Source organism: Crocodylus porosus, unplaced genomic scaffold (assembly GCF_001723895.1).
Source record: "Crocodylus porosus isolate Cpor-Errol unplaced genomic scaffold, CroPor_comp1, whole genome shotgun sequence".
Classification (NCBI taxonomy): Eukaryota; Metazoa; Chordata; order Crocodylia; family Crocodylidae; genus Crocodylus; species Crocodylus porosus.
The window spans coordinates 118,428,982-118,450,708 of NW_017728931.1; the positions used below are offsets into that span (position 1 = coordinate 118,428,982).

Sequence of the window (21,727 nt, forward strand, 5' to 3'; positions counted from 1 at the left end):
AGATTTCATTACTATATATGACTTAATGTGGTGGCAATTTATCAAGTAGATTTTTTTCATAATGGAAAAATGTTTGCAAAAGAAGGATAAGAGAAAATTGTATAGAAATAATGTAATAAACACCCTACTACTTCTGTACATATATGATCAGCTTTTCAACCTCTATTTTTTTTTTTAAGTTTCAAGAAAAATTTAGCTCATTAAAACCTCCTGCAGATGATACCCATGCTAGATGGAACTGTTTTTTGTTTTTTTTATATGGAGAAAAGATGACCAATTGACAAAATAACTAAAAATAAAAATGGCCAGATAGGTAAAAAAACAGATGAGGGAAAGCATTGAAGAAACTGAATATAATCTAAGTTCACTGCTCCTTTAGCAGCTAAGAAAAAATGGGACACTTTCTCAATTATAAAGTCAGAATCCTTCATAAGGAAGAATAGGAAGAAGGAAAGATGAAAAGGCTCTTCATCAAAACTTTTCACATTTCATTGCCAAGAGGCACAATGCTCCACACGTGGGTACTACAAGTTGAAAAACCTTGCATGAAAAATGTTCAGCTTCTTTAAATTTTCAAAGATATAATTTTTCCAGTTTTTGGTTTCTCCTTTCCTGTACCTTTTTTCTTTTCTGTCACTGAATAAAATAAAACATGTCTACATTTTATTTAGTTTTATTTACTTCTGCATTCTCCTCTCTCTCATTTTTTTCTTTTGCTATAATCTACTTTTATGTTTATCCTTTCCTTGGTATAAAACCAGAAGACATCAACAGCAGCGGTGACCCTTCATGGGCAAGGATGATCATTCCCAGGGGTCAAGTAAAGAGTTATAGATGAGTATGTTGATGGCTAAGAAGACCAGTCCTAGAGCCACAAACTCTCTGACAGATGCCACATGTAGTAGCTAAATAGAGAACTGGACCACAGATTTCTGGATCTTGCTTACTTTTCTTCAGCTTCTGTTGTTTTACTCATCATTTTTTTGCCTCTGAGGAAAACCATCTTACCCTAGAGTAAAATATACCATCTCTCACAAGGCATCGCCATGTAGCCTTGTCCCAGGCTAGTTCTTCCCGATCTGTGATATCAATGCAATATTTCTTGATGTTCACTTTGAGAGTATCCTTGAAATGTTTCCTTTGGCCTCCAGGTGTCCTTTGTCCTTGGCTGAATTCGAAGTATAGCAGTTATTTTGGTAAACACACTCAGGCATGTGCACACCATGCCCTGTCCACCACAGATGATGTTGAATGATCATCACTTCCATACTGGTGGTGGTAGCATCAACGATGACACTGGGATTTGCGCTTTGATTCTTCCACTTTATGCCAAGGATCTTCCAGAGATAATGCTGGTGAAGGCATTCCAGGCTTTGCAGGTGGTCCCTGTAGGTCATCTGAACTTCACAGCCATAGAGAAAAGCTGGAGTTACCACAGCCTTATATAGTAAGGGTTTTGTCCAAGTCCTGATGCTGCGATCGTTGAATGCACAATGGTTCAGTCTTCCGAAGGCAGAGCTGGTATATCGGATCCTATACTGGACTTCCTCATTGATGTTGGCCTTCTTTGAGATGGCTACCAAGGTATGCAAAGTGTGGCAATCCATGAAGAGGCAGAACAGATCAACGTCTATTCTAAATTATGCTGGCTTTAATGAAGTGTGGAAGCTCTTATACTTTCTAGGGCAGGTACAGTACAATCACAACATATTCTCAGTCACACTCCCTTCCAAACCCGCTACACTAAGGCAGCTTTAGCACAGCCAGAGAATCTGCAGCTGCCATCTCCAAAAGATTTCCAAGGTCTTTGTGTTGCAGGAGTGACACAAATGGGCTCAGACAAGGATCAAGCTTTCTTATATAAACGTAAATTATGGCACATAGGAGCCTTTTTTCAGAGATACCAAGTGCAACTGATGAGATGAGGATCTCTATTGTTACTGCATGGAAGGTTAACAACATAAGTGCCATAGTGGGATATATCCATGGTCCACATGGCCCAGCATCCTGTCTCAGACAATGGCAGAAGTCAATGCTTTAGAGAGAGAGAACTGAATCAGATCTATCTAGAGTGATCTATCCCCTATTCATTATTCTCCTCGGCATCCACCAATATTGGTTTAGAAAAGCTATAGGGAACATTTCCAACTATTCAGTTTAAGAGCTATTAATAGAAATCATTACAATCAGAGAGAAGTAAGGCTGGAAGGGACCTCCAGAGTCATCTAGTGCAACACCCTGCCTGAGGAAAGATGATCCATTTTTGAAACTTTTTTAATATAAGGCTTTTGAAAGACTACTGTCAACCCCAACACAACACAAGACATAATACTGTAACTTGCCACAGGTAAACCAGGGGAACCACAGCACCCAATATCCTGCTTCTGTAAAAGGTTTTTAATAGACATTCAAGAAATCCTAGGTAGGCCACCCATCCCCGACCTTTCTACAGAGGAAGGCAAACCCCTCCCCCCCCAGTCTATACCAATCTGACCATAGAGTAAAATTCCTTTCTGACCCCAAATATAGCAATCAGTCTGACCCTGAGCAGAGAGGAAAGACTCTTTAGGCAGGAACCTCTAGTTTTCATCCCAGCAGGAACAATGGTACATGCCAGTCAAAATCCCCAGCCTTGGCTTCAGCCAATACCCAATGTCTCTGAGGGAGGCTTAAGAACATCCTAACATGTAGCAGAAATGGGGGGCAGGGATAACCAGCAACGCTCAGAAGCACCGAAAATACCCATAGTAGAACATAGGCATAGCTATATCAAATCATCCCCAACCAGTGGCTGTCCATCCTCTCCTTGAACACTGCCTGTGATGGAGGGTCCACAACTTTCCTAGGCAGCCTATTCCACTGCCTTGCTATGCCTCACAAACTGAAGAAGCTTTTCCTGATGTCCAGCCTAAACCTACTTCACCGCAAATTCAAGCTATTACTAATAGACCTATTCTCCTTGAGTTTGTCTAGTCCATTTTAGAATCTGGCTAAGCTATCTGCTTCTACCACCTGTGCAATGATTTCCACAAGTTAATTATGAGTTGCATAAAAATACTTCCTCGTGTTAGGTTTAAATGCACCTCCTACTGTGTATTGTGCATCTCAGTGAACAACAATTACTTGTTCACTTTGTCCCCATTCTTCATGATTTTATAGACTGTTACCATATCCTCCGTCAGCCTGCTTCTTCCCAAACTAAAGAGTCTTAGCCATCTTAGTTTCTCCTGGTACGGCAGCTGCTCCATACCCCTGAGCATTTTGACTGCCTTTCTGTTCCTTTTCCAATTCTACTACATCTTTACTACATCTTTTTTTTGGGAGTCAAAGATCAGAACTGTACACAGTATTCAAGATGTGGGCACACTATGGATTTGTGTAATAGTATGATAAGAAAATTCTGAATTACTGTATCTGACAAACAAAATATAAGGAGACGCTACATGGATTGCATGAGAGCAGAAAATTAACTTTTGAGTTTAACTATTTCATGATAAAATTGAAAAATCATACATTTAGTTATTATAACATTGCTGTTAATATTTTTCAAGTAATAGTTATATTGGCAATATAATGTGAATCCATCTGGTTTCTCCAGAACCACTATTGTGATACTTACCTTGCTACATGATTAATTACGGGAGCAAAATTTGTTGGTCCATAAAGCTGTACAGATTTTAGACTCCTGTAATATGCTTCCATCACACCATCAATTCCATGACAGTAGGGATTTTGAGGGTTTCCATTCTAAACAAAACCAAGGAAAATTTGAAAAGATGAATAACTGAAATACTATGAAGCAAATATCACGCAAGCAGTATCAGACAATTCAGTGAAAGGGTTAAGAGAGTATTTAACTGAACTGTTTGTGCATTGAGACATTAAACCAATAGGTAATCATATTATGATCCATGCTTCAGAGTATTTTGTTACTTAATTTCTTATTTAAAAAAATAAGGAAAAATATGATTGCCATATCCTGATGTATGGATGAAGTGCTAGTTGAAGTGCTTGTTCAGTATTCTGTTCTGAATGAGCAAACTGATCCTGAGTCTGGTTGGACTTAACACAAAGATGACAAAAGGGACCTGTGCTTTCACTATACTGAACTGGTTTGGTCTTCTTGCTCATACAACTCTAAGCTCTATGAACAGGTTTTTTTACATGTCTCTAACAGTCCAATGAGATGCCAATGTAATATTGTATTACAGATAAATAAATAAAACCCCAGGTCAAGGTTCCAGATCAAACTTCAAGTCTAGCAGTTACAGGATATTTTATTTTACTTGCAAACTAGAGTTGATTTTACTAGTTGGCGTTTCGATTACTTACAGTCCTCAGTCAAGATGGTAAAGCAGTACTACTGCCAAACAGCTGGTCCAGGATTCAAAAAGGGATTTATATGGTCTAGTTGTGTTTTAAGTCAAGTTTGATATTTCTTTCCCCTAATGTATGATTTCGCAAAGTCCTCTCTCATAGTTTCAGTGCAGCTCTATGTGTTCAAACACTTTTATCAGAATGGACAGCAAAAGACAGCAACATCTGCCGTTTTGAACAAGATGTATATTTTAATATTTAGATCCTACCTAAAGCCATTTGGCATTCACAGACTAGTCTTTGTGTTCCTAAATCCCCAGAGAAGCTCTATCCAGGTGATATAGTCAGCACACTCCTAACAGAAGGAGAGGGCCCACCCAGCTTTTCATATTGTCTAGTGTAGGAGTGTATATATACATACACACACACACACACACAGTCTACTGTAAATCCTGAAGGATGTGAAATTAAATGCATCTGATTTAAGCAAAGAATTTATATACTTGCTGGATGTAGAGGAACTATAAAGTATCGTGCATTTCATTCTTTCAAAGCTATTTTTGCACTCTAGAGATGCTGTAATTTACACGACATAAAGAAGAAAAAGCATATTGAACATTATAAACTAACCTACAACAGCATTAAAGTATTAAAAGAAACTGAATTAAAGGGAAACTCTTAATTGAATAATAAGGTCAATACCAAAAACAGAATCCTGGAAATGATTAAAACAAAAAAACCCCCTCCAAAGACCTCCAGTGCTATCCAAAAAATCCTTAATGCCACTGAGAAAGTAGCTGAACTTCAGAAATGCTAACAGACACTTGGAGCAGCCATCTGGACAGTCTCTCTCTCCTCCAGGGTTACCAAAAGTAGTGTAAATACATTTGAGATTGTATTTTGTTATGTTTTATCTTTAAGGTAATAAATTGAAAGCTCCTTTATTGAGTCTGCACTTTTTCCAGTGATACCTACATTTTGGCATTTTAAATAAATAATGCTGCACATATGTTCCTCTTGGTTACCACTGAGTAAAGTGGCCTAAAAGAAATCTCAAAGGAAAACTTTTGAGTAATTCATTGCTTTGGATATTTAAACTAGTCCCTTTCAAGACAAACTAAAAATAGTACGAAGATATTAATAGGGCTGCCTCAAAAAATCTACTACTTACTCTTTGGGGAATTATTTAAAGTGTGAATAATGCATTAGAAATATAGAAAAAATATAATCATGACAAACAAATGTAATAGGGATTTTTAGTGATTTCATTGTGCTATTTAATAGCTGTTTGCCCTAATACTGTTCTAGGCCAGCTGCTTTCAAGACTTTGCTGCATTCAGTACATGCATGGAACATCTGTTGTCAAATTTAATTTATAAAAATTTAAACTGTTTGTGTGTGGTTCTTGGAAAACTGACAACCAAGGATATGTCTGAATTGCATTTAGCAACCGATGTAAGGAAACCTAATACTATCTTTAATCTAGCTAACAATAGGAAGACATGACAGCATGAACTTTGGCTAGGAATCACAGTATATATCCACTCACTGGCAGATAAGTATAGCCCATGGTGAGGCCATGTCACCTTACTTTCCTGCTGCAGAGTAACTAGATTAAAGCTAATGTGAGCATGCCTACCACATGCTGTAATCACACCTTCAACTGCAGTCTAAGTATATACTGAAGCCAGAATCCTAAACTGCAACTACGCAGCTGCAAAAGTGCCATTATGTATGCATACATGGCTACTAAGCATGCTCAGTAGGCTGTACTCTGGGGAGGTATGTGGTGCTATACACCTGACACAATATACACATAAGGTTAGGCAACTGCAATATTGTAGTTGCGCTAATACTGGAGGGGAGAAGGAAAGGGACCCTCCCATGTTTTAGCACAGGAATTAGAGCAATTATCCAGGGAAAGGGAGCCAGACATCCTCCCCCAGGAGAAGTTTGAACCTGCACCTTATGCTTTTTAGCGTAATTCTTTAATCATCAAGCCACATCTTAGGTGTTATGTAGGGCCCTCTCCCGCCTCCTATTAAAGCTGGCCCTATGAGCCGGCAAGAGAGGACACAGGTATAGCCAAGAAAGGGAACATGGCAGAGACTCAGTGGCCGCATCTGCATGAGGCACTGACTGTGCAGTTGCTACCCAACTGCTAAATGACTGAGTTGGTAACCAGCATTACTGAGCAGCAGTGTCCCCCCATGGCTTCTTGGTGATGCCAGCTACACAGTAGCTCATTACTACTTTGCAGTAGCATTGTGTCATGGTTCGTGCCACACAATGCTTCTCAATAAGTGTCTCATGTAGATATGGCCAATGAGATGCATGATTTCCTGGCTGGGATGCAGTCCTGGATTATAGCTTGGGTCCTTGTTCCTAGTGGGACAAACTTTTGCAGTGCTGTTTATCTGTTTTACCCAATGAATAATAAATGCAAGGTGCAGTCTCTCAGCTTCAAGAGGACAGCTGGAAACAGGATTAGCCTGTAGCCTGGTGGTTAGACCATTGGGCTCAGAAGCAGGACAGGGGAGTCCCCTACATGGGCAGGCAATTCTGTTTTGCCAGTAGGCTTAAGAGAATCCAAAACTATCTGTAAGTCCCCAAAATAGCAGTTATGTGGCTGGGTAACTGCCATTTAGGCACATAAAACTGGAACCTGCCCTAAGTTTACTGATATGAAAAGTGCTGTCCAAGGGGAAAAAATGACCTAACAAGAAACTAGTATTAAAATCAATTAGCTAAAGCTCTCTGGACTACATAAAATGCAGTCAGTTTTATTATGTTCCACTCAAACACAGTATCAGGTAAATGTGCAAATTTAAAAATCCAGCCAGCAGCATGGCAATTTATAAATCTGGTTCATTCATTTTCTCTTACATCCTATTCAATTATTTCTAGGGCCATTTAGTCTAGTCTGATGTGATCACCTGTCATAATAGAGACACTTGGCTCCTCCTAAGTTGGAGAGAAGAAGAAAGGTGAAGCGTGTAGGATCTGTTTGCAGTTCAGCTCAAGCAGCATATCCTCAATTCAGTATATCCGCAAAGTGGAGGCCTGGAAGCACATCACCTGTAACTCAAGCTGCTGCAGCTAAGTCCAGGGAAGATTTCCTTTCCTTGCTCTTTTGTATTTAAACAACCATGGCTATCTGGCTGCCTGTCAATAACTTGGTGGGGAAGAGGACTCCTAGAGCCATCTCCTTTGAATCGTGAAAGTTGATTTCCTCCTGAAAGATAATTGTTCCAGCAGGTGATATATTTTCTGCTGTTTTATTGCCTATATGTTCCAACTATAAAAATATACCGCAGACAAAACTCCAAACTCATTACAGCAGGGATATCAAACTCACCAGGCCCTGTGGGCCACCAGCGGTGCAGGACTTGATTGGGCCCGCAGACCGGCCCCATGCAGCACATGCCTTGAACTGGCCCAGTTCACTATGTGTTGTGCATGGGACTGAGGCTAACTGAGGGACACCACATGTGGTATACATGTCCAATCCAAACCCACAGACAGCACCATAGGCCATGTTATAAGGCTCTCTATATCTTTGACATCCCTGTGTTAACAGTGCTCAAAATTTACCACACTAAAAAGAATTCATATATACAAAACTACAAAAACAATCTTCGTTAGACACTGGGATCCTCTACATGTAAAGGGCAGATCTAACGCATGATTCAAACAATTGCGCTTCCTGCTATGCCATATGTGCATGGCAGGAGATATAATTGTGTGCTCATGTATTAGAACCCATCATGCCCTATTGCTGGTGCAGGAAGAGCTCGATTCTGGGCTCCCCCTCTACTGGCAAGAAGCAAACTCCTGCATCTGGAAGCCCCCTCACACTCCTTGTCCCCTGACTTGCAGAGGCTTCAGCCACAGTGGCACCCCACCCAATATACACCTACAGGTAAAGCCCCCAGGGCTGGAAGATCATGGCTGTTGTGAATTCCTACCCTCTGGGGCATGTGAAACCAGCAGGTGCAATCTCACAGCCCCCAGGGGCTCCATAAACAGCTGGGTCCCGGCATTGGGAAGTATGCTGCTGGTACTCCATGTCTGCAGCTGCAGGGCTCTAGGTCCTGACAGCTGGAGGGTGTTGCCAGGACTCAGACTCAGCAGCTGCTGGGGCTGAGAGTCCCCTCAATTGTAGGACACCCAGCTTGGGTTGGGCATGGTGCACCCCCGCTGCTGGGAGCCTTGTTAGCTGATGGGGCCCCCAGCTGCAGGGGCAACCCTGCTACATGTGTAAATGAAAGCCCAATAGCAACCAGTTATAAAGTCAGTACACATTTTCCAGGTCTAACTTTATAGCAGGTTGAATTGTTTTATGGCATAATAAACACTGCATGTGTACCTGGTCTCAAGGTAACTGTGCAAGAACCAGTTAACTGTGTGATACCTGTAATGTGTAGAGGGGGCTATAGTAGAATAGTTATGAAAATGTTTAATTCCTATGTATTTTCTTACCAGAGCAAATTCATGGGATACCCTTCCATCTGGAGGCAGCCTAGCCCCAAAACCAAGAGCTGGAAACATTTTGTCAGTATCGTAGTCTTGAATGATTTCACCTACTGCCTTCAGTGCCATGCCATAGGCATTCAGTTGGTATGGGTTCATATAGTGTAGTGAAGTGGGCTGTGAAGGGTTACCTGTTGAAACAAAGATCTCATTTACCTTACTACCAATTCAGCTGGGAATGCAATTCAACAGAACAATAGTTTCCACATGTCAACAGTCCTTCCTGGGGAGAAAAGGTAGGTACTTCTGATAGACATGTAAGATGGAATTGGTCAGTCTTGATTGGTTGGGTCCCAATAGAGCTTACTGCTTAAGAAGGCATTTTATCTTTCAAAGCTCCAGGACAAGGAGCGACAATCCCCAGGTTGAAGTGAGAAAGCGGTAAGGCACTGGATGTCTCTCACTAAACATACCGTACATTGCAAAGTATCAGACAAGGGATGTTCTGTAGGACATCTAAGGGAGAGAAGTAATAGTCTGCTGGAATCCAGTTCAATGTTTGTATATTAAAAGTTTAAGTCAAATAATATTATTTAGACAAATTGGCATGTAACCTACTGTATGAATCACTGATTTTTATTTATTTATTTTTACAGACTATCCTATTTTGGTATGGTTTAATGATTTTATTCAAACTGACAGCACTAGTTCAAGTAAAAGGATCAAGTATTTGGTTACTTACTTACTTTTCATATGTATATTGCTCAATAAAAAAATATGATCGTTTTACATACTGGACACTGAAGTCAGGTTAAAACTAATAAAAACAAATTAAGCAAAGTATGACTTTAAACATGTATCCTATGTCTCCTGAGCAACAATTAAGTAGAATACTGTATTCATGAGATTAATTATACAGACTTATGAATAAAGAAGGGAGCAAAGGGGGCTGATATTCAGTTATGACTAAAATGCAGGGGAAACATGCCACTCTTCAATGGCACCAGGATCCACACAGTTTCTCTTCTCTACCCCAGCAACTTATGTCTTCCAAGCTTCAGTGGTTGAGAAGAGACACCAACTGACTCAATCAGCAAGCAGCTGTAACATGCACCTTCAGCCATTGAAAGCATCATCAGCGTCTGACTGCTTAATACAGAATCAATCTGGAAAATTCTCTTCTGCTTGCCAGTTTCCTCCATCCCACTCCTTTCTCAGGAATCTTTCACTTCAGACTCATTCAACCTAGAATTACATCCTTCTGTTCTCTCCCTCACTTTGATGTCTTGATGTTTAGTTACTTCTCTCCCAGCTATACTCCACCAAAATGATTAAAAAAGAAACCCAAAATCAATTGCACAAATACAGAATTACAGCTTGTCACACTGAACACTTTGCTTGTGAATTATCGGTCTTCCTCCCAATACTTTGTCTTGTCTATTTAGAATATAGGCTTTTCAGGGCAGAAACTCTCTCACTTTGTTCAGTGCCTTACACAACTGAGCTCTGATCACAACTGATGCCAGCAGGCACTGCAGGATTATGAATAATGATCCATTAAGCTACAAAATAAATGTATATAAATATGTACACAGTACTCAAAAACATGCTCTCAAACTAAATATCACACCTCATTTTACAAGAAGCTACATTTGAAAACTTACCATTTGAGGCTGTGAAATCAATAGCTACTGTGAAATTGATTTGGGTCCTGTAAAACAACCAACCAAAAAAACACCCTGTTAATTTTAACTTCTGTGAACAAATAAACAGAAAGATAATATATATGTTAACAGATATTAGTGGACTAATATACAATGTTTCTGGGGGGAAAAAAGTATCAATCCAACATTCAAATTCAACTCCCTGTACATTTGTTTGTCTTTTAAACAGCAACTAAATATTTATTATTATTTAAGGATACTGTTTTTACCTATAAATTACAAAGTCTCCCCTCCCACCACATAGGTAGCTGGATTATCACACTAGAAGGATTTTTAGTTGGAAAATCTCTTCCACCAAGGCTTCAGTTGAAACTAACCATCTAATTTTACACCATTAACTCCACATACCACACCCTGTGTATGGCTCTCACTTGCTCTTTGTGCCTGTAATAGGGTGGGGGCTCACAATGATTAAAAGGCCTCAATTCAAATCACTGAACTAGGCAGAACATCTAATTGCAACATTTGAGATGGCATTTGCATATACACTGCAATGCTTGAAGAGTGCAAAGAGAACATCAGGTGACTTCCTGACTAGAACAGAGGACAGTTTCTTTTGTCTAGGAGAGTCCGAAAGTCAAATGAACGTTCGCTGTTATGGAACAAAGCATTAACATGAATGTGCATGCCATTTCAGTATCAATTATGATTAGTTTTCTCAGGCACTGTGGAACTTTCATTTTAAAAAAATCTCTCTGGGATGTAACAGTAACAATGAAAAAGAAATCTGACGGCAAACTTCTGGGTATTAAGAAAATTGCTTAAGAGTCTAAGAAGCTCCTAGAAAGATCATTGAAATGGAACTGTGCATGTATAACTGACAGTATAACATAGTCAATCTAACTTTCATTAGTGGCAATTACAACATATAGAAAGAATTCAGCTTGAAATTCAAAGGCTAGGGGCCCACATTTAGAACAAAAATCATCATTCTGCTTGCACACTGAACAGATAGAAATCACTGAGAAATGGTAACTACTGAAGCTTATCACATCATTTTACAACAATGACCTGCCAATTAGAATGGATAACAGAATGTACTGACTTTAAAAAAAAATTAAGAAAAGGTTTGACCAAGCTGTGATTCCAAGAGGTTCTAGTTTCTTGAAACAGACCAATAATTTCTCTACTCTCTTATAATATTACTAGTAAATTGCCTATACCCCGCACCACTGCTGCCTCCAAGGAGCAGGCCTGGGGGTGGAGGGCTGGGGCAGCGGTGCTGGCTTCACCCCCCACACTCCATCTTTACCATCGTGGTGGTGCTCTGCCCCCACCTCCTGTCCATCACACTCTTGGAACACTCTGATTGGTTGTTTCAGTAGCCAATCAGAGTGCTCCAGGAGTGGTATGGACAGACAGACAGATGGACTAAGCCCTTTATTATATTAGAATGCATGCTAATATCTGACACCACTAATAAACTGTCAAATATCTGTTCCTACATTCAACACTGTCATTTGATATGTACCAATTGCAACAAAGAGAGGAAATAAAATGAAGCCTCAGGGCCCCTTGCTTTCATCATTGTTCCAAACTTTGCCCCATATGTATCGGAGTTACTACTCAAGGAAGTTTTCCCTTTTTATCTAAAAACTCAAACTGTGCAATCACAGAGCTTTGAAATAGAACATGTTTGGAGCAGGGTTGACTATGAAGCCTTGGGACAGCAGACCTATAAGCTTTTGGAGGAAGGGGATACTGACGGAGAGGGTTAACTGTTAAAGTGAACAATCCTTCATAGCCAGCTTGAAAGGATGGTTGTGGAAAGGAAGTTGTGGAATAAGAAAGGAGAAAGACTGAAGGACAGGAAGACAAGGAGACAGATGTAAATAAACCAGTATCCCTATACAATAGTTCAGGAAAACTACGAAGAATCTAGTTTCTAGCACATGGTTTTTAGATGAGTATCTTCTCGAAACATTAACAGATCACACAGAGACCAAATCTGATTGAATTAAATACTGCTGAGGGACCAATGTCAGGGAGGTAGTAGAGGTAACCACTGAGATGGTTCCAGATTCCAAGCAGGTTAAAGTGCTTGCATTAGCTTGAAGATAGCCTTCTGCACAGATAACCAAATGCACCACATCCCTCCTCAAGTTCCTGATCCTCAATACAGCTGGACTGCTATGAGACTGCACATATTAGGATTATATGAAAACAGAGCTGGAAGGAACCTCACAAGGTCATCTAATCCAGGCTTCTGCTCAAAGCAGGATCAGCATCAACTAAACCATCCCAGCCAAGTATCTATCTAACCTGGTTTTGGGTTTCCAGGGATGGAGATTCTGCAAGTTCTCTAGGAAGCTTGTTCCAGTGCTTGACTACCTTTATAATTGGAGAGTCCTTCCTAATCTCCATTTTAAGTTTTCCCTACTGCATCTTAAAGCCACTACCACTAGTCCTGTCCACTTTGGCCATAGAAAAATCCATCTCCATTTTCTCTATGATCACCCTTCAAGTAATTGAAGACTGCATCAAATCCCTCTTCAGACTCTCTTCTCAAGACTAAATAACTCTAGCTCTTTCAGCTTTTCCTCATAAGTCTTGCCTCCCTGTCCCTTAATCATTTTTCTTGCTCAGTGCTGGACTTTTTCCAAACTATCCACATTCTTTTTGCAGTGTGGGGCCCACAACTGGACAAAGTACTCCAGGTGAGGCCTCACCAGTGTCAAATAGAGTGGAAGAATCATTTCCCTTGATTTGCGCATGACCTTCTTGTTATCACAACCAAGTATGAAGTTCTCTTTTTTTTTCTTTTTTCTTTTGCAACAAGAGCATTCTGTTGCCTCATATTTAGCTTGTGGTCCACTGTAACCCCAGATCCTTCTCTACAGTACTGAAGCTTAGGCAATCCTTCCCCAGCCTGCATTTGTTCATGCGGTTATTCCATCCCAAGTGCATGACTTTACACTTGTCCTTTATCCAGTCTATTCAATCATTATGGCTCCTCGCCCTGCCCTCCAGTGTCTGCAACTCTCCCCCAGTTTGTTGTCAGTCATTAATTTACTGAGTGTGCAATCAATCCCCACAGTCCAAATAATTAACAAAGATGCTGAACAATACTGGACCGAAGACAGACCCTGGGAAACCCCATTTGAATCTTTCTCTGAGCTGGACACTGAGCCAGTGATTACATGTTGAGCGCAACAATGTAACCAGTTATATATCTGTGTTACAGCACTTTCATCTAGTTTATATTTTGTCAACTTAACTTTCCTCTGCTACAGCTTGAGGCCACTGCTCTCATCCTGTCTGACCACTGAGAAATACCTGTCTCCAACCTCTCTATAATTGCTTTTGAAGGATTAAAATTAAATCTCCAAATACCTCCTCAGTCTTTTCTTTTCCAAACTAACTAACCATAGCTCTTTCAGCCTTTCCACATAAGTCTTGCTTCCCAGGTCCCTAATCATTTTTGTTGCTCTGTGCTGGACTCTTTCCAATCACTTCCCCTGATCTACAAATAACACTCTTGTTAATACAATCCAGTATGTTGTTGACTTTATTCTTCTTTTTCCTTTCTTTCCTTTCTCCTTTTTTTTATATTTTTTTTCCTGCAACAAGAGTACACCGTTGACTCATATTCAGGTTATGGCCCATTATAACCCCCACATCTCTCTCTAAAGTACTGCAACCTAGGCAATTGTTCATGAGTCTGTATTTGTGTGTGTAATTATTCCATCCCAAGTGAATTTGTCCTTGTTGAATCTCATCTGATGGACTGCAGACCATTTTCCAGTCTATCCAGATCATTCTGAATCATAGCCCTACCCTCCACAATGTCTGCAATGCTACCCAACTTGGTACCATCAGCAAATTTCTTAAATGTGCACTCAATCCCATGATCCAAATTATTAATGAAGGTGCTGAACAAAAAGGGACCCAGACCAGGCCCCTGGGGAACCTCCACTTGATCCCACCTTTTAGTACTTTAATCTACTCTATTTCCTTAGCTTGTTAATGAGAACATCATGGGAAGCCATGTGAAAAGCCTTGCTAAAGTCAAGGTGCATCACATCCACTGCTCTACCCCCTCAACAGAACCTATTACCTTGTCACTGAAGGAAATCAGATTGGCATGACTTGTTCTTGCTGTATCCATAGCTGGCTGTTCCTGATCATCTTGTTCTCCTCTTGTTGCTTTACAACAGATTCCTTGAAGACCTGCTCCATGACCTTTCTGGGTACTGAGGTCAGGCTGACTGGTATTCAATTCCCCAGATCCTCCTTCTTCCCTTTCTTAAAGATAGGCACTATATTTGCCCTTTTCCAATGATCTGGGAAGTCACCTATCCTCCATGAGCTCTCAAAGATTATAACCAAAGGCTCTGAAATTACCTCAGCCAATTCCTTCAGGACCCAAGGGTGCATCCTATCTGGTCCTGCCAACCTGAAGCTTTTAAAGTAATCTTTAACCTGTTCTTTCACTGCTTTAGGCCTTTTTTTTTTTTAATCCTTACCTATCTCTGCTGCCAACTACATTTATCATCTGGTAGCTGCCCCTATTTGTGAAGACTGAAGTAAAAAAAGATGCTACCTTCTCTGCTTCATCCCTAACTAGACTGCCCTCTTCATTCCTTAGTCTCACAGAAAATGCTGGACATGGCAGGTTGCTCTTGGGAGCTGATCATTTCAGTTACTTGAACAGGTAACTATTGAGATGACATTTTTTATTTAAGTATTATATGTATAGTAGGTTTTCACAGCATGGAAATCTATGGCTTTCACCCATGAAGAAATGTTTGCCACAACCTGTAACTATTTGACATCAAAAACAAATTTCATGAGATTAGTGACCAAAACATAGAAATCCTAGTTATCCTTTCATATTCATCTTGGTTTACTTTAAAGTATTTTCTATGGAGAAAGTAAAATAAGAAGTAAAACCAATAATTTGATTTATTTTCAGCAACTTAATATGTAGGCCACTTTAAATATTTATCATTAAATCATGTTTCACTTTACTTAATGTTACTTTACCTGTCATCTTAGATTATGAATGCATGACCACAAAAACACCATTATCAAAGACTAAAACAGAAGGAAGAATGATGCAAAGATAGTTTGGCCTTGTGATTTCATATACTTTTCTATGGCCTGTTGCATTTCGATAGTGTGCAGCTGCAACATGCAGGTCTGAATCTGATTCTAAGAAAGACTGGATAAATAATTAGATGAAAGCTAGAACCCCAGTTACACACTGCCCCAAAATCCTTTAAAAGAAAAGGGTAATTGACTGCAGCAAAAATAAAAACCTGGAAAAAAATATGTGTCTGATGTAGGCAGACAAGGTTCCTTGGGTGAATCTGATATCTTTTATCAGACGAACTTAAATAGTTGGAAAAAAAATTTTCATAGCAAGCTTTCAGGTTTAAAAACCTTTCGTCAGATTGAGGAAGTCTCTGCAGTTAGTGTGTGCTCTTCCTGGATGGAATGAATAGTAAAGAAGCCAGAGACTGGGCTGGTATGGTTGCAAGACGGGCAGTCAGTGTAAATTTACATCTTCAGATATAGCAATTGATGATAAAAAATAAAATAGAATAAAAAATAAAAAATTTCAGTCAGATGTAGCAATTTACTTTGACTATATTTAGTAAAGTCTTCTTTGGACAGAAAATGTATATGCCCCCACCAAACCACTTAATACTAAATAGTAGATTCAAAAGAGCAAAGAGCTTTAAAAGTATGCATGCAATTATAACCATGTGTATCACTTTGAGAAGGTTATTAGGAGAGAAAACTCCATCATACCTCAGGTTCAATGGTGAATATGTCTATGTGATTTGTTATAGCATAATAAAAAATTTTTTATGGAAACTCCGTAATTTTAAAGACAGTTGTGAAAACACTGGATAGGAACATTTTAGAAGGCAACCAGAGTGAATAGTATATTAATTTTCATGACTTTTTTTGGAATGCTGCATGGTAATAATATCTGAGGGCAGAAAACTAACCTCTTGAACCTGTTTGACAGCACTGACTATAAATTTCTTGCGATCGATCAAGCAAAGTTACTTTTTAAATAAATCTAACTGATGTATTCTTTGCATTGTCCAGTTTCATTATCACTCATAATTTGTCTTTATTAACAAATAAAAATGTTTTACACATAATCTAACTTCGTTACACAAAGCAATTAACATTTTTTATTTTAGGTGTGCTAAGAAATATACAGGACCAAGACCACCTACTAATTTATCCTGCAGTTCCAGTTCTTGATATTACCCATCATGAAGGTCAATTCTTTTTAACAACAGGTGCCTAAAATTAAAGTTCCTGTAACCACATTTAGATACCTGATTAAATTACTTGAACTTAGCAAGGAACAAGACAGCTTTCAGGTTAGGTTCTCCATTTTTTTAAACTTGACCTATATTTTTCTTTTAAAAATGTAAGTAGTTTATTATTTAATTTAAAATGAATAAAGACAAGTACCACTTCTGGACATAAGGCATGCTGTTAACATGAGAATAACATGTCAGTTTGGTACATTGGTATATGTTACACTGGTACAACAGCATTATTATGGCACTTTACCATGACTTGGCAGGGGCATCAGTCTTTTAATATTAAGCAAACAGGTATTCTAGATTAGAAGTGGACACAACACACACACACACTGGCTTAACTTCCACTGGTATATTTTTCCTGTTGTTTTTTGTGAGCTAACCCTGCAAAGGATGCATTCATGAGCTAACCCTACACAGGATGTATGACATATTTGCAAAGAAAGTAATGACAGTTGTAAGATGTTTCCCTCTTAAAGATGGGGATGATGATGACCTGGCTGCTTTTATGAACAGCAGACACAAAACAAACTAAAGTGCTCACCGAACCTTTGAATGCAAGTAGACTGGCACAAAGGAATTTAATTTCTATGTCCTTTCCTAAGCCGTTCTTGAATTCTTATTTTCCAAAAACATTCTTTCAAAGAATTAAATTAGAAGTCTAAGGCACTCACATCAGTGAAACTCTGAGGGCCTGTGTATAAGGAACTAACTGGGGAGGTTCAGAACAGGTAAAATAATCTCTGCTGATACTGAATTTCTGAGTCCCACTTCCCAACGAAAGGCTCAGACAGGAAGTCTGCATCTGAAAATGCTTCCAATAGATCCACTGCTAGAAAGGACAGGAGGTTGTGCCTATCTATACCCAAATGCACCAAGTAGTACCAAGCCAGGTTCTTAAAATTATCCTTATTCTCTCACTTCAATCCTGTACCTCAGTGGTCTCCAAACTTTTTTTGATAGCGCACCCCTATCAGTAAAAAATTTTTGAGCATGCACCCCCAATATATGTATATTTATTTATTTATAAATTATATACATGTACTACTGTACTAATATATTATGTACATTATAAAACTTACACAAAAATAGAAATTAAAAAGGATGAGATAAAGATGAAATAAACAGTATTTTAAAAAAAATTATTATTATTTTATTTATTAACAGTACAAAAAACCTTTTTGCTCTCACTAAAAAAAATATTATTTAGTTTTTACCTTGTAATGTGGCTGATGAAGAGCCCGTACTAGGAGTAGGAGAAGGGTCAGCTCTGATATTTTCTTGCTGTTCACTTGTGCTCGCATTATTAGTATTATCTTCAGTCCGCGGTTTCTTTGCGGGAATCTTTTTAAGCCACTTGTCCATTTTGTGAGGGTTAGTTTAGTTAAAACTAGATAATATAATCTGTAAATCCACTTAACCGGGCACACATAAACTGCAATATGCCGCAATACGCTGAAAGCAAACGAATGCTTCTTCCCTCAGGATACCTCACGTACCGTACGTGACACGTGACCGTCCGACATACGGACTGAATGAGGGTGCCAGTGTCAATCCGTACATTAAATATTAGTAAAGCTTAATTTCTTTCTTATTTTTTAAGATAAAAAATAAATAAAAATACAAGTTCTAATATTTTCTTCACACACCCCAATGGATCGTCTTGCGCACCCCCTGGGGTGTGTGCACCCCACTTTGGAGACCACTGCTGTACCTCATTTACCACATTCCTCCCAAATTCCTCCCTTTAGTCTCAAATAACGCAGGAATCTTTAGACAGCAGTTTACTACATAACGCTGATTCATCCTCTATGCAATTTCATCCAGTACGCTGAATGAAACAGGAGACCCAGGGAAAAAATAGTATGCAATCGTGTAATTCAAGACTTTATCATAATGGATGACTGCAGAGGCAAGCTTAATTTAGTCTGTTTGTGCAGATGCATCATGATATAGCCTTTAATTATATAAATCACATTCTAAGCCAGAATTAAGGTTGCACAGACAACCTAAATTATGACATTTCCTAATTTCTGAGTGCCTGACTTTGCAATCTTAATAATATTATTTTAGCAGATTTTTTAAACAAGACAACTGAAACCCCTCAAAAATTCTCTCATGTCCAAGCATATTAATTTGAACATGGTTCATCATCAGGTTGAAACCTTCAGATTTAATGCAAAGATTTCTGCCACTTAAACTAATAGAGTAACTGGTAACAATGAAGGTTATTATCCTTTTTACGGATCAGCATTAGTAGGGGAAAAAGTCACATACTACTGATGTTTCACCCATGTTTACCACTGATAGAGGAACAATTATAACGTCTTTATGAAGATTCATTCCGGGTTCTGGAGAAAGCATGACCTAATGGGCAAACTCTTTTGCCCAGTCCCCAAAAGTCTGACACTCGCTGTGCTCCCCTGCCAAACCATCCTAGTTCTAGTCCTGTTTCCCCAACCCTGCTTCTTTGTCCAAGTGTTGTTGACCAGACGGTCTTACTCTCTCCCTTCCTACTTACCCTCCCAAACTATATCCCCTTGGTTCTCAAGCTGCAAATTGTTTGACCCGCTAGTCCCATTTTCTACCACTCCTGCCCCAATTCCTTATCCCTAGTCTCAGACAGTGGCTCTCAGACTGCTTCCTCATCTCCCTCCACAGGCTCTTCATATACTGTCAGCCCCCTGAACCCTTCTGGCTTCTTGCCCAGGTCCTTCCCCGACCTCAATCCCTTGTAATTTTGTTTCAATCTCTATGTCCAGACAATCCCGACTTTTAAAACACAATGCAACTCACTGTTAGATGTTTCCCCCCAATTCCATTTCTCCCAACACTCAGTCCTTTCCCAGGGCCTTGTTCAGCTTGTTCCAGTTGTCTACTCTCATCCCATTTCCTTTCCCAGTCTTTCCCCCTCTATTCCTGCATTCTACTCACAGACTCTCAAGCTGCACTCTCTCAGCTCAACCAGTCCCAGTTTCAGCTCCTCCTTGCCTGGTTTCCAGTCCCTAGCCTCCTCTTTCCCACATTCCGGTTCAAGTTCCTACCACTCTTGCGCAGCCAGTCACAACCTTCGTTTTCCCTCCAGGGATGGTCTTGTCTGATGACTTGATCTATTCTTTTCAGTCCCAGCCTATAGCACCTGGGAAAGCCATGACAAAAAAATTCAACTTTCTCTGTAGTCTTGGACTAGAATGGGGAAAGCTCAGTGCCTCTGTGACTAACACAATCTGATCAGTATTAACAAATGCAAGGAAAATTAACCATAGTAAGTCACTGCACACTGTGGTCACATATGGGAGCCATGAGAGGTCTAGGTCTGTTCAGTGAGGATAGGCTCTTCAGAAATTATAGCTGTTAAAATCTAAGAAGTCTCTAATGAGCAAATGAAAAGAATGATTATTTTCCCAAAAGCTTAAGAACTTGGCCAAATTTAGGCCAATTTACATAAGTGCAGCAAAAGCCAAAGCCCCAGTTCAGAAGTCACAGTTCAGCCAACTTTCAAGTCCTTGCTCTAAAGAACAGAGGCACTGGATCAGTTAAAAAAAAAATAATGATCTGCAGCCCTTTTTCTAAAATGGGCAAAACAATTCATTTCCTCCTCATCTCATTATTAGAAATGATTGAACCATTTTGTCTGAAAATTTTCCAGAAAATTCAAGAGACATTCAGCATGTAAAATTTCAGCCCAAACAGATAATATTGGAAAAATTAAAGGGAAATGAAAACAGGCTTGCTGGCAAATGTCAAGCAAAATTAAGAGAGAGTATTACAAGCCCTATTTATACTGTTCTTTGAGAAGCAGTTTAAGCTACGGGAACATGCAGAATCTCAGGTCTGCACATGCATAACATTATTAGTCTCTTTCAGAGTCAAGGTCAGACTTAGTATATCTTATACACTCAAGAGTCCAACAGAACTCAATTGGTTGTTCAGTGTGAAAGAAATGCACTTAGGCCAAGAAAGTGGAAAAACAAAAATGAAAGCATCTTAACAGCTTTCAGCGAAGCATAAGGCATGGAATATTGATGAGTGCCACAATACTGCAACTAAAAAGCTAGTTTGTAATAAGTCTTTTGATCAGTTGTTGCCAGCCAAAATTCTGAAGCCTGACTCCAATATTTTGTTTCACATTTGTTGTGTATTTTCATATTAAGAGTCTTAATTTGTGATAGCAAAAATCAGCTAAGTTATGGAATATCGGCAAATATACTGCAGTTCATATACACAGATTATACTATATTTATTCAAATACAAGATGAGGTTCACTCCCCCCCCCACGAGAAGCATGAGGGGAAAAAACCCTCATCATGTAACCGCATACAAGGAAACCTCATTAAATACACTGCTGCCAAAACGAGCATGTGTTCAGTCATGGGTGATTGGTGCCGCCTTTGTCAGGTGGGGTACGTGCCCCCACAGGTGATCTCACCGTGTGGAGGGACCCCCACAGCCAATCCCGCAATGGTGGATCGCTGCAGCCGCTTCTGGGAGCAAAAAACATTTAAAACTATGTCTATGACCAAATCACTGAATCTTTTCCAATCGATTTCATAGACATTAGGGCTGGAAGGGACCTTGGAAGATCGAGTCCAGCCCCCCGCCCAAAGCACAGGAAGTCAGCTGGGGCCAGAGGCTCCCAGCAAGATAAGCATCCAATTTACTCTTGAAGGTGTTCAGTGTAGGTGCTTGAACTACCTCCGATGGCAGGCTGTTCCAGACCTTGAGGGCTCGGACAGTAAAGAAATTCTTACTTATGTCCAGCCTGAAACGGTCTTGCAGTAGTTTATAACCGTTCGACCTCGTCATCCCTTGGGGCGCTCTGGTGAACAAATGTTCCCCCAGATACTGGTGGTCACCCCTGATAAACTTATAGGTGGCCATCAGATCACCCCTGAGCCTGCGCTTTTCCAGGCTAAAGAG

The 21,727-nt window shown here is 39.6% G+C and overlaps 1 protein-coding gene across 2 annotated transcripts in view; it reads right to left on the reverse strand.

Annotated features, from left to right (window-relative positions):
- Window positions 1-21,727, reverse strand: part of CPNE8 (copine 8) — a 293,497-nt gene that overhangs the window by 31,051 nt on the left and 240,719 nt on the right. For both annotated transcript variants that reach the window (XM_019543521.1, XM_019543522.1), the window contains exons 14-16: window positions 10,455-10,501; window positions 8,800-8,981; window positions 3,620-3,747 (exon numbers count right to left, since the gene is read on the reverse strand). In XM_019543521.1, the coding sequence (XP_019399066.1) occupies window positions 3,620-3,747; window positions 8,800-8,981; window positions 10,455-10,501 (357 nt within the window). The remainder of the gene's footprint in view (window positions 1-3,619; window positions 3,748-8,799; window positions 8,982-10,454; window positions 10,502-21,727) is intronic.